At 42.3% G+C, this 13,802-nt stretch overlaps 1 protein-coding gene across 3 annotated transcripts in view; it reads right to left on the bottom strand.

Annotated features, from left to right (window-relative positions):
* Positions 1-10,733, bottom strand: part of SPOCK1 (SPARC (osteonectin), cwcv and kazal like domains proteoglycan 1) — an 809,827-nt gene extending 799,094 nt beyond the window's left edge. For 2 of the 3 annotated variants that reach the window (XM_043984938.1, XM_043984940.1), the window contains exons 1-2: positions 10,264-10,733; positions 9,477-9,641 (exon numbers count right to left, since the gene is read on the bottom strand). In XM_043984938.1, coding sequence (XP_043840873.1) covers positions 9,477-9,641 — 165 coding nt within the window. In that variant the 5' untranslated portion in view covers positions 10,264-10,733. Of the gene's footprint in view, positions 1-9,476; positions 9,642-9,849; positions 9,965-10,263 lie in introns of those variants that run through there. The other variant, XM_043984939.1, reaches the window with a different exon arrangement.
* Positions 10,734-13,802: the final 3,069 nt, after the last annotated feature.

Here is a 13,802-nt window from a genome sequence, read left to right as displayed (position 1 = left end):
GAAGGTTATTAAGAAATATCTTTATTTGGGACAGTGTTTGGCAAGGTTAATTCAGGTAAAACCACTTCAGATCTTACCACTGCCCTAGTCAGTCAGTCAATAAACATTAAGTGTCTACTATATGCCAGGTACCATTCTGGGAATGAAAAGAAAGGTAAGATGCAATCTCTTTTCTCAAGGAGCTCACAGTGTAATGCCCTACTAATATTTACCTTAAAACCAAGCCACTTCACTGGGCTGACTCAGTTCCTCTTTCAACATTTTAGAGAAGACTTTTTATATAGTAAATGTGCTGCCCAAACAATATGTGAAAATTGCACGTGTGAAAATCAGAGTCTACTTGCAATGCAGTGAGGGGTCCTGGGATGAACCCTTTAGCAAAGTGACAAATTCAGTGACATGAAAAATTACTAATAGAAAGAACAGCAAATAGGTAGAATTAGATTCTAGAATTAGACTCCAGCCCTGCCTCTGCCATTGCCTCAATTCCCCCATCTGTAAAGTGACAAACTTTCTGTAAATGTCCTCCGGTGTCTTTTCTAGCTCTAGCATTCTGTGATTTGGTGACAAGTCAGTTTGGGTTTTTTTGTTAAATGGTTTTACTACTTTTATTAGATTATGCTGAATTCTGTCCTGATCAAAAACCCCACAACAATTTTTAATTGTTTAATTTTATTTAATTGTTTTAATCTTTTTAGATCTGGAGCCAGAAAGGACTTCAGAGGCCACCTAGTCCAACTCCTTATTTTAGAGATGGGGAAACTGAAGCACGAGGAGGTTGACATGACTTGTCCAAGGTCACCAAGAAAGAGATTAGATCCAAGAAAGAGAATCAAAAGACCTACCTAATCTTGGTATCATCTTAAGAGCATTCTAATACCAAGTGCATGATGCTCACTAATCTGAGTGACTATGGGCAAATCACTTAATTTCCCTAAGTCTGTTTCATCATCAATGAAATGAAGGTAATACTCTTTGTATTACCTGCCTCACAGGGTGGCTGGAAGGAAAGTACTTTGTAAACATGAAAATGACATAGAAATGCAAACTATTGTTGTGATGGAAGTTAACCCGGAAGATTCTTTCAGAAAGGCAGCGATATCTACCTCACAGCATACACTGGGACCAAACCAACTGTGCACCACTGTTAGTGGGGACATGGAGTCTCCTGGTAAAACACATGCTCAACATTATTTGCTTTAAAAAGCACCCTGCATCCCACCTCCAAATTAAACCCCCTGCTGAATTTCTATGGGATGAGATTAGGTTTCACCTTTTAGGATGCAAAGGAGGGAGGCAACTGCATTAGAGCTGAAAGTTCAAATGAAGGCAGTTATGGCCTAGTAGGCGTGACTGGCCCCCTGGGGAGCCGTTCCCATAACTAGGATTTCAGACACAGCTGGATTCAATCCCCCAGGAGAGGCTGAGTAATAAGAGATGCTGGTTACCAGTGAGATACAATGTGCATGTAAAACAAGATGGGAGAACAATCTGAGCCAGGGAGCCAAGAAAGAAAGACAAAGGACGTTTGAAACTGATGCAGGTTCCCTGGCCTTCTAGATTAGAAGGGGATGTGATTAGATGCACATACTACAGAGAAACACTGCACACTTCCTGGGCCTTTTGTTTTCACCAAGATAATAAAAATATAAAATAAAATAAATAAAATATAATAAAACAAAAACCTTGTATTAGAAGTTCCTTGAGGGGGGCAGCTAGATGGCGCAGTGGATAGAGCACTGGCCCTGGATTCAGGAGTACCTGAGTTCAAATCCGACCTCAGACACTTAACACTTACTAGCTGTGTGACCCTGGGCAAGTCACTTAACCCCAATTGCCTTACTAAAAAAAAAAAAAAAAGAAAGAAGTTCCTTGAGGACAGAGCCCATGTTATACTTAAATAGAACGTTATTCATTTTGGTTTTGGTCAAAGATCTATGATTTCATTGGTGCATGGGAACCTCTGGTGTGGAAACTCCCTTCACCCACACATATCAGCAACTACTGTGTAGTTTATAGACTTAGAAAAGTTCATGGGGCACTAAAAAGTTGTGACTAGCCTAGGGTCACAGTGCTAGTACCTGGGAGTTTTCCTGACCAGGCCATACCTCTCCCCTCCCTAAGCTATGCAGCCTCCCTGCTTAGCACAGAGAAGGTATTTAATGTTTTTCAAATGCATCGCAGACACATGTCACTTTTTGCCCATTTTATTACTTCAGCTCTACAACTCACTCATGGCCCTTGACAAGTCAACAGAACTTTGAGAAGTATCATGGTCCAGTGTGGAGGTGTCAGACACACAGCCCATGGGCCACATGTGGCCCACAAAACTCCCAAGTGTGGCCAGAACAGATTAAAATGTAATTGGGAAATATTTACCAAAATAAATGAAAACATATGTTTTATTACATTTTTAAAATTGCATTTTAAAACTAAGTCCATATGCAGCCCACAGGGATCATTACATATGGATGAATGGTCCTGTTTCTATTTGAGTTTAATTCCATTAGTCTAATGAATGGGCCACTAGAATCAGAAAGATGTGGGTTCAAATTCAACTTCAAACACTGGCTGTAAGACTATGCGCAAATTCTTAACTGCCCTGCATCTCAGTTTCCTCATCTATAAAATGTATTGTACTCAATAGTCTCTAAGGTCCCTTAAAGATCTAAATCTGTGATCCTATGAATTTGTCCTAAAAGCAGAAGTGACCAGTCCTTATCCCATCATGTAACAGAACCTCTTTAGACACTTGCGCAACTTTGGGCAAGTCACTTTAAAATAAAATCTCCCTGTGCCTCAGTGTCCTCATCTGTAAAATGAGAGAATCTGAATAAATGGCCTCTAAGGCCCCTTCTGACTCTGTTTCTATGATCTTCTTCTTCTTCTTTTTTTTTTTTTTAGTGAGGCAATTGAGGTTAAGTGACTTGCCCAGGGTCACACAGCTAGCAAGTGTTAAGTGTCTGAGGCCAGATTTGAACTCAGGTCCTCCTGAATCCAGGGCCAGTGCTCTATCCACTGTGCCACCTAGCTGCCCCGTTCTATGATCTTCTGATGGATGCTAATTACCTGCGAGGCCTTTTCTGCATTTCACTGCTAATGTGATTTTGTACTATGGAGTCATGAGATCTCAGAAATAGGGCAGGTTATCACCTCCCTTTCCTATGTGATGGTCTCTATTCCACATACAAAAGTGAGGGACAACGTGGCACGGTGAAATGTGCATTGGGCATGGAATCCAAAGAGCTGAGTTTAAGTCAAGCTCTGGATAGGCAGTTACTACCTTTGTGACTCTCAGTAAGTCACTAATCTCACAGAAACCCAGTTTTCCCAACTGCAAAAATTGTTATATTATCTACCTTACAAGATTGCTTTGAGGTAAATGCTTTGCAAACTTATGCACACTCACTATAGAAATGTAAGTCATTATCTTTATTGCTATTAATTAAATAATGATAGCAAATAGAAGCTGGAGCCAGCATGATGGGTTTGGATAGGATATAAAGAGTTGCTTCCTTATAGTGCAGGTTGTAGAAATGCCTTCAAAGATTTAAAAAATGTCTCTTTGGGACATTTCAATCAATCATTCAACAAAAACTTTTTGAGTACCTACTATGTGTGATGTCCTACACTAGGTATTCTGAGGGATATAAAAATGTCCAACTGGGGAAGTCCCTACTTCTAAGGAGTAAGCATTATAGGCAAATTGGTGCATCAGAGGGTGGGAGGTAAGGGAATGCTGAATTTAGCATCAGGTAGACATGGGTTCAAATTCTGCCTTTGACCTTGACTAAGGAGTGAGTAAGCACAGGGGCTTCAGTTTACTAATCTGCAAAAATAGGGTGTCAAAATACTTATGGTGAGGGGGCAGCTAGGTGGTGCAGTGGATAGAGCACTGGCCCTGGATTCAGAAGGACCTGAGTTCAAATCCAGCCTCAGACACTTAACACTTACTAGCTGTGTGACCCTGGGCAAGTCACTTAACCCCAATTGCCTCACCAAAAAAAAAAAAAAAATACTTATGGTGTCTGCTTTATAAGGATGTTGTGAAGGCCAAGTGAGATAGGGCCAGGGACTGGACCTATGATTTCATGGGTACAGAGAACTTCCAGAAGAAGAAAGTCTCTTTGCCAACTCAGTCTTAGAGAGCTGCCCAGAACATAAAAAGTTAGATGACTTTTCCAAGGCCACCCAGATAATATGTGTCTAAAAGTCTTACTAAATCTGAGACCAGAAAGGGCTTTATAAATGATAAAGCACTGTAGAGATGTCAGCTTTTATTATTACTATTATTATCTAAGTCCTCCTCAAAGACAGAGGAATGAACTACAAGTTTTCCCCATATGCTTCTCTAGCCCAGGCTTCTAAGATAAAAATGGGCTCTCAGAGAGATGTGACTATTCACGGAATTGCAGGATTTAGAACTAGGACCTTAGAGGTCATCTAGTCCAATTCTACAGGTGAGGTGGAAACTGAGACCCAGAAAGTTGAAATACTTTGTCCAAGGCCACACAAATAAAAAATTACAGAGCTAGGATTTGAACCCAAGTTCTCTGACTCCCAATCCGGCACCTTTTTTCCATAGCAACACATTGCTCCCTTTAAAGAATTGTCCTGGGGGCAGCTAAGTGGAGCAGTGGGCTGGCCCTGGATTCAGGAGGACCTGAGTTCAAATTTGGCCTCAGACACTTCCTAGTTGTGTGACCCTGGGCAAGTCACTTAACCCCCATTGCCCTGCAAAAATTTAAAAAATTAAAAAAAAAAAAGAATTGTCCTGCTCTGCCTCTCCTTCAGTTGATGATCTGGTGACAGACCTGGGAGCTGAGCACCACCAACATGCCCTCTCTGCAGAAACAGTTTATTCTTACAAGGGTAAGCCAGAAAATATAAGAGAATATTTAATATGAGAATGGCTTTAGGACATGCCAACTCAAAGGTCTTAAATAACAGTTCTGTTGAAATAATTGTTTCTATCAATGGTCATCTAGTAGAGGGGATTGAAGATAGTGGGTTCATTACGGAGAGTTAAGATCACAAAATTCATTTAAATTGCCTTGTACCTGTTTAATCAAAATGATTTTCTGCTACTCTAGATTACAAGCTAAATTTCAGCGGTGACAGATTAATGACTGATCTACTAAGCCCTACCGTGTCCCTTGTCACTGCCTCAATGGAACCACTATTTTATCAGCAAACCACACTTGCCCTTGAAACTCATTACAGCTGAGATACTGAGATCAAATGAGCAATTCAGAGTCCTCACAGCCTCTCCAGATCGACTACTGCTGAGATGGACAAATCCTACACAGCCAGTGGGATGAGGGATGGACCTCAGCCAGTTCATATGGCCTCATTAGAATTACAAATCTAGGTCACTCATAAGCAAGTCCCGTGCTTCTGATTCTTTGAGCCTTTAAAGGTAATTATCCTGGAGTTAAATGTCAGGGCCTTTTGAATGTGTGCAGAAGAAAGAACATGCCATTCATGTTTGGTCTAATCAAGGGGAAACATTTTCATAAAATCAGGAATTTATCAATGGAGGGAAGATGAGCCTTGATCTATCATCCCTACCCCCCACAGCAAGAAGAATTGCAGGAAACTGCTTCCAGATTCAAATCGGAGCTATTGCCCAGGCTAATGCCTGTAGAAAGATTTCCAGTTTCACAGAAAAGGATTCCTTCAGAAGCCAGACAACTTTTGATTATCTGGACTAATGGACAGAAGCAAGAGCATGGATAACCCAAAATGGTAATAAATCTTTTTTTCCACTCACATGTTGCCTTTTTCATTGTTCTCGTTGTTGGTACTTAGGCAAGTTACTTCACCTTTATTTGTCACAGTTTCCTCAACTCTAAAATGGGCATAATAATAGCTCCTCCCTCCCACACTTGTTAGAAGGATCAAATGTGATCATAATTTAAAACCCTTAGCACAGTGCCTAGCATATACTATGGGCTATATAAGTGTTTTTGTTATTCAGTCGAAACCCGTTTGGGGTTTTCTCTGCAAAGATACTAGAGTGGTTTGCCATTTCCTTCTCCAGCTCATTTTACAGTTGAGGAAACTGAGGCCAACAGGATTAAGTGACTTGTCTAGGGTCACACAGCTAATAAGTGTCTGAGGCCATATTTGAACTCAGGAAGAGGAGGCTTTCTGACTCCAATCCCAGCACTCAATGCACTGTACCACCTAGCTGCCCCATATAAGGGTTAGCTATCATCGTCCATCATTATTGACATCATTGTCATCATCATTACCACCACCATGATTATCATCATCATCCCCAGACATTTTTCTTTGAGTTCAGACTTTTAAAATAAATACTAGAATAGCTCAAAGGTTTGGATTTTAAGCCTCTTTTGAAAAAAAAAAGCAATTAAAAACATTTATTAATCACCTACTATGTATACTCTGCTTTAGTTTAAAAAAAATCTCTAGACTAGTGGTATCAAACTCATACAGAAACAGGGCTTCTAATCTGTATGTGAGGGTCCTTGCAGGTAATATTTTGACTTAGTTTTAAAATGCAATTTTGTGTGTTTTGTTGTATTTTTATTTATTTTCTTCTGTATTTCCCATTTACATTTTAATCTGATTGCTCAGGCTACAGCAAGCCTTGCATTTGATATATCTGGTCTAGCCTAACATATGGCTCTCATTTCAGAACTTTCAAAGATCACCTTAATTCCTTCCTTAAGTTCCTTCCTAGGAGAGAGAAAATACTATAATACAGTGCACATCAACTTTGAATTTCTTGACCACTTGAGGATAAGAATTTGAAAATAATGTAAAAAATACATTGTCATCTTCATTTCCAAGAAAGGGTCTGGGGATCTGGATATTAGGAGAAAATGAAGGTAGACCAGCAAAGCTAAAACCCAAAATAAGACAGTTTTAGAAGCCAAATTTAGCACTGGGAACATTTCAATCATGGGCAAATTACAGGAACCCAAATTACAAGCAACCCAAAAGTCCAACAGACATAGCACTCACATGCTAGAAGAATAGAAGACCTACTACAAGTCTACATGTATCCAGTTGCTATGTAATAAAGGTAGTTCATATGGAGATGACACTCAAAAGTCCACCAAATGCTTTCTCACACTCTATTAGCTAGGTAGCGAAAAAAGGTATTATCCCCATCTGACAGATATGGAAACTGAGGCTTAAGGAGGTAAAGTGAGGGATCCAAGGTTCCACATTTAGCAAATCTGAGAAGCAGGATTCAAATCTAGGTCTTCTGATTTGAAACTTAGTCCTCTTTTCACTATACCAACCTGAAATTTTAAATTTTTTTGAAGGGTTTTCTTTTTAAAAAAAATAATTTTAACAAAATTTTTTCCCAAACCTTTAGCTGTTAATCCTTCCTTCCCATTTTTGGTCCTCAATACATCAAACAATCTTTTTTAACTTCCTCTTTAACTTCATTTCAGTAAGTAAATGCAAAATGGGTGATTTGGATTCTAATACAATGCCTACCCACCCAAAGACAGAGCTAGGATGCTCAGCCAGAGTAGTAATCCAAAGGCCAATTGGATTTAGAGTCAGACAACCTGGATTTGAATCCCAGCTGTGCTACTTTACTTGACCTTGAGAAAATCATTTACCTTCTCTGTCCCTTAGTGTCCTCTGTAAAATGAGTGCCTGCACTATATGACCTCTAAGTTCCTTTACAGCTCTGTAGGCTATGATTTTATTTTTTCTGTGAGTGAAAAAGAAGTGACTAGCTAGGATTAACACCTGAAGTGCAGTGCAGGCATAACTGGAACCATCATTCCTCTTGAAAAATTTTATTCCATGGAAATCTCATCTACATTGAAACAGATGAAAGTTCCTAATTAAATTTGACAGTTTATGATCACTAAACACATTGAGTAATTTTAGCCAAAGATCCTCTGGAAAAAGAGACATCGAAGGATAGGATTTGAATTGGAACTAACTGATACCAAGACTCAAGCCAGGAAGTGGCAAATGGAGTTTGGAAAACTTGGGTATCAAACTGGCTTTAAAAGATGCTATGAGAGCCTGCCCTTTAGTTTGGGAAGTACCAATCTGGGTAGAAATGCTTCTCTCTCTCTCTCTCTCTCTCTCTCTCTCTCCCCCTCCTTCCCTCCCTCCCAAATTCTGATCATGTTCAACATGTGAGATCCCCATATCTCTCATACATAGAAATGCCTAATATGAACAAGACAAAAGAAACTATTTAAGAATTTCTAATCATTTGAACTAACAAGTCAATTCACAGTCTCTTAAGTTTGTCAGTCCCTAATTTGGGGCAATAGAGTACCTCTCCCCATCTTCTACCCATTTCATAGCATGATGTTAACAGAACCAGTAATATTTTCTCCTTATTTAGGAAGGATTCAGTAGTTACAAACTGGCCAACAAGACAATCGCCAGAGAGAATAAACTGCAGAAAGAGCCAGAATCAATGAGAAGCTGGTTGGACAGTTCCTTCCACATTCTTGAGATGGATTGACAGAAAAACATTCACCACAGTTCTGACAATCTGTCGTTCTCTGTGTCACAGAAAGACTAAATTTCTCACATCCCAGTATTCAAGTATTATCTCTGTTCATTTCTCCTCATTGCATAGGGATCACCAGCTTAATGTATCCTCCTTTGTTCTAATTACAAGCCATCCCACCCAAGTACTCTTTCATGCATGAAAAGAACAAGATCTTGGCTTTGAGGTGACCCTGCCACCCCCTTTGTCCCTTCTCAGTAAAAACAATGCTAGGAACTTCTGCTTCCAGTTCTGGCTATAGGAAAGAGATGGAGGCTCAAAGTCCCACTTCCTAGTGACAGATTCTGTTCCCAGTCTCCAAGGAAATGGGCCTCCCCCAAACATGCACCTGGTTTGCTATATAAATGAACAGGATTCACTCTCCCTGAAGAATCAACAGTCCTCTGATGTTATAACCCATGTAATAGGCATTATATATCACTCTCAGTGAATGAAGCCTTCCTCTTTCTACTGCTTCCCAAAATGATCCATCAATGTCAGAAGACTTACTGAGCTTGTTACAGACTCTCTCATATTGGGAAGCCGAGTTGTTCTTCAATTGTTGTTGTTGTTATTGCAAGGCACCCCACCACCACCACCACCACCATCAGTCCACTCATCCCCTTGCTACCACTAAGGCACAGCTGGACAATTGATATCTAGAGGAATAGCAAGCTAACAAAGTTCTTTCCAAAGTTACCCTCCAACAAAAATATAGCCACTGAATGTCACCCAGCCCACTATTGCCACCAGCACCAATGGCCCTGGGGGTGAGACAATTTTGTCTGTACCGAATAATCCACAATAAATCCACGATTCTGTCCAACCCCCCAACCACCCTATTCCCAACAAACCTACCTCTTTAGATCAATTTATTCACCTAATCCTACATCTCTCCATTCTCTCCCTCCCAACCCAAAGGAAACCATCCCTCATCCGCCAGTATCAGAGGCTAGACTATGATACTCACATCACGGAATCTGTTCCAGTACTTGTCCCTGTCGTACTGGGAGACAGTGCTCAGCCATTTGTCACTGTCCAAGAAATTGCCATTGTTGTGTCCGGTGAGCACCTCCGCGTGCCGGCTGTCCACTTGTAGAAAACACCACGCCAGGATCACCATAATGCCAGGCATCTGCAGAGCAAGGAGGGTTACAGGACAGATCAGGTGCCTTGGGGTGAGATGGGGAACAAGATCCGCATGCCTGTCCCTGACAGTTTATCAATGTGAGGTGGGGGGGGAGGGGTAAGGGGTGTTATGGATCAGGTGCTTTATTAAGAGGTACAGATCTTGTTTTCAGTTATCCCCACGTCTGCGTATTCGGAGATGCCCCATCACAGACCTTGACCTAGGCTGCCTTATTGGAAGAGAGGCTACATAGAAGTGCGGATTAAGGAAACAGAGTCGTCTGGAAGGTAGGAGTCAGATCGGGCTGCAGAGTACACTGGAGTTTGGCGGGGGTTTGGGGGGGGGGTCCTCTCCTATCCGCTGCGCTTCTAGCAGCTCCCACACTTAGCAGCTGGAGCGCTGCTAGAGTAGCTAGAGCCTGCTTGCAGCAGCTTTCCTCATCCACCCCAGGTGATGTTTGCCTAGTAGTACAACCTGTCCCCCCACCTCCCAAAACGCTCCCCTCCACCTTCCGTACCCCTGGCCAGGAGGAAGTTGGGGAGCCCAGGAAGAAACCAAGTAAGCCAAATTGCATTGGCTGGCGTCGCCAGGGAGCGAAGCTAGGGTGCAAGAACTAAGGGGCACGTACCTTGGGGGGCAGCCCTCGGAGGGGCAGTAGTCCCTGCCTCTTGGCTGCACCTGCTCCGGGGATTATGGCTTCAGCAGCTGCAGCTCCAGCCCCAGGTCCGGCTCTGGCTCTGGCTCTTGGATGAGCGATCTCTCGTTCTCTGGATGGTTCGCCCGCTCTTTCCTTCCCTGCCTGTTCACTGCGCTCCCTCCCTCTGCTTTGTGAGGCCAACCTGGGTCTGGTACCAGTCTCCTTAGTGCGGCGGAGACAGCTAGAGGCGACTTTTGGTGCCCCCTGGCGGGCGCGCTGCCGAACAAGCCTCTTGGCCCTAGCTCCCCGCTCGACTCCCCCAGCTCCTATCGCACTCCAGCTCAAGGGCTCAGATCCAGCGCCGCCAGCGCCACAGCCACCACAGGCACCCGAAGCCTGCCAGTCTACAAAGGGGCTGGAGAGGTGGCCCCGCACATGCTCAGACGGGCCGCTCCGATCTGGGGCTCAGGAGACAAGCAGCGCTTAGAGGGAAATCGAGGGTTGTTGGGAGATGGGGAAGAGAGGACAAGAGAGGAGAGAAAACACGAGGGAAGATAGGGATGGAAAACGTGTAGAGGCACGGTGCGCTCACCCCAAATGCTCAGAGTAACGCAGTGACCCATATACTCGCACACACCATCATCTATTTACACACATTTCCACCTGGCATAGCTAACCTGCTGGGCCAGAAAAAGTGGATCTCTTACCACCAGGACATCCTAATCTGTCTCGTTCTGCAGATGCCTAGCACTGGGTAATGGGACATCTATCATTTGATCTGTGAGTAAAAACCCAGCTATGCTTCTTAGTGAAGAGACTTTTCACCTGTTAGCATTTCAGAGCCTCAGTTTCTTTACCTTGATAATGGAAGTAGGAAAATGTATAAGGCTTTCCTCAGATTTGCTTCCCCAAGGAATTGAGATAATGGATGCAAAGTAAAACTTAGCACATATTTAAAAGTGAGTTATTACTGTGATAACAAACAGAGTATCTCATTTAGAGGAAACTGGGGAGCTGTTTCTGCAGTTGTTTCTGGGAGAATGGTGATGATGAAGAAGAGCAGTGCCTTGGGGAGACTATAGAGCATGTGTGGGCACTTTGTCACTGGTTCTGGTTGGCAAAGTACATGGTTGGGAAGAGCTTTTTTTTCCATTGGCTGTGTAGACAGAATTATAGGTATATTCAAAAAGGCCTGAGTCAGTTTCCTCTGTCTCTCAGTTGCATTCCCATCTTGGAAAGCTCATAGTGTCCTGTGAGACACTGTTGTAAGGGGAAAGCCCTCAGATTTCTCTTTGGGACTCTACAGCTCCCAAGAAATAGGGCTTCCCTGGCTTTTAGTCTCCAACCACAAGAGAGCAAGCCCTAGGTATCTGGGAGGTAGAATCCAGGCCAGGTGTTTGCAACCAAATGTCAAAAGAAACAAAGTCACATTTGAGAGTGACCTTCAGAGCACCAGCCTAACTATAGCTGAAACATCCACCAGTGATTTTGGTGTTGGTTATGAACTTAGTGGGATCATTGCTACGTAGGAACTGCGCTAAATTATGAATTCCCAACTACAGATCTAAGTAATAAAGGGGGGATTATGCCCCAATGTGTCAGGATAAATACTTGTACATTTGTTCTTGCTAAATATTTGAAGAAAATATCTCTTTGTAAAAGCTAATCAATGTTGTTATTCAATGAAACTGGGATGCTAGTCACTTGCCCCTAAAAGTGGGGGAACACAGCTGGTGGGGGCTCCAACCAATGGCAGTAAGAAAAGACAGCCCACAAACCCTTCAGGGTAACCCGAAGCCCTGAAGGGAGGTGTAGCCTGTATGGCCCTGGAAGAGAGAGCCAGTGACTACAAGTTTCAATATGTATGTGACTTTTGCCTATGGCGAGCACATAAATTAGCCTCACCCCACTCTTTACATTTCCATAGCCCTACCAAAAGGTTTTATTTGCAAATAAATAGCATTTCATTTCTGAGAGATCCCTTCCCAACCAAATAATTTGGATTTGTTGCTTACAACCCCTCTTCTCACTATCCATGGAAGTCACATAGAAACTCACACAGAGTATTAGAGTCCTCTGGTCCCATCTCTTCACTTTCAAATGAGAATACTGAAGCTCAGGAAATGAGTGGTCCAAGATGATAAGTTAAGATTCAATGCTCCTGTGTTAGAAACTAGACACTAGTGCTCTTTTGGGAAAGCCTTGATTATGGTATAACCCTCTAGGGCAAGTAAAGCATCCTCCCATTTGGGAGCAATAGCAAAGATAATCCAAAACATACATTCATATACACATACATGTATTTATATGTATTTGTAAATATGTATATGTGTAATGTGTATCTTTGTAATTGTACATGTTATACACATGTTGTGTGCATCTATGTTTATTTACATCTGATATACATCTCAATTATACATATATACAGCTGGCATGCCAATACTACACACGTGCACACACACACACACACACACACACACACACACACACAGCTGGGCCAAGTGTTAGTGAGAAGAAAATTCTCCTTCCCAATTATGTCTTTCTTAGCCCCTGCTAAAATGGACTTGCTTTCCCTGAGTAGACTCTAGGAGAAAGGCATGATGGAGCTAGGAAAGTCAGGCTGAAATGAAATGTTGGCTTTGCATAATCTCCAAAGGGAATTTTTAGAGTTGGCTACATCTTCCTACAAAGGGAATATCTGCATTTCCATTCTGGGGTTAGGCATATACCCAGCTGTTAGAGACTGCTCAAAATCCAAAGCCCCACTTAAGGATGCCCAGTCCCTCTAAAATAGATTTTTTTTTCATTGTTCCCATGAGCTTTCCTCACATTTCCTGCAAATTAAATGTGTATAAATGCACATATAGGTCAGGAGATAGATGCGTACCTTTAAACATACCTCTGTGGAAGCCCATCCCAGAATCATAAATATCAGAGTTTGAAAAATCCTTAGAGACTGACAAGCCCAAATCCCATCTTGTTGCAGTGAATCAATAAGTATTTAGTCAGTGTTTACCAGGCACTGAGCTAAGAGCTAGGTTTACTAAGAAAGGCAAAAATGATCCCTGCCTTCAAGGAGCTCACATTCTAATGATGGAGACAATGTGGAAAAGAACACATAGAAGGAAGACTACTTTCCCAAGATCGCACAGCAAATTATTTGCCTAGCTGCAGTTGGGTTAACTCTTTATCCAACATGTTGAGCCAGAAGCAGACTCTGAGGGTCTCCTGTGGCAAATAAGGAGTCTAGGGGTTTCTGTTCTCAGGCCTTGGGGCCATAGCTCTCCAAGAACACAGAGCAGAACTTGGGGTAAGGGACAGGGAATGGAGAGAGGAAGAAAACGCATAACAGGCTTAGAATTAGGAGTAGAATCTAATCTTCTACTTACTTTTCCTTGCTTAGGGACGACAGTGATTCCCAACCCATGTAAGAATCTTAACACAAGAGGAAAAATTGAAGGAACAGGACCATTGGGGGTGGGGGGGCTGGGGGACTGAATCTGTGATTTCATTGACATACTATGGAACAG

The sequence above is a fragment of the Dromiciops gliroides genome, chromosome 2, assembly GCF_019393635.1.
Source record: "Dromiciops gliroides isolate mDroGli1 chromosome 2, mDroGli1.pri, whole genome shotgun sequence".
Taxonomy (NCBI): domain Eukaryota; kingdom Metazoa; phylum Chordata; class Mammalia; order Microbiotheria; family Microbiotheriidae; genus Dromiciops; species Dromiciops gliroides.
This window is presented reverse-complemented; position numbering and strand designations above follow the sequence as displayed.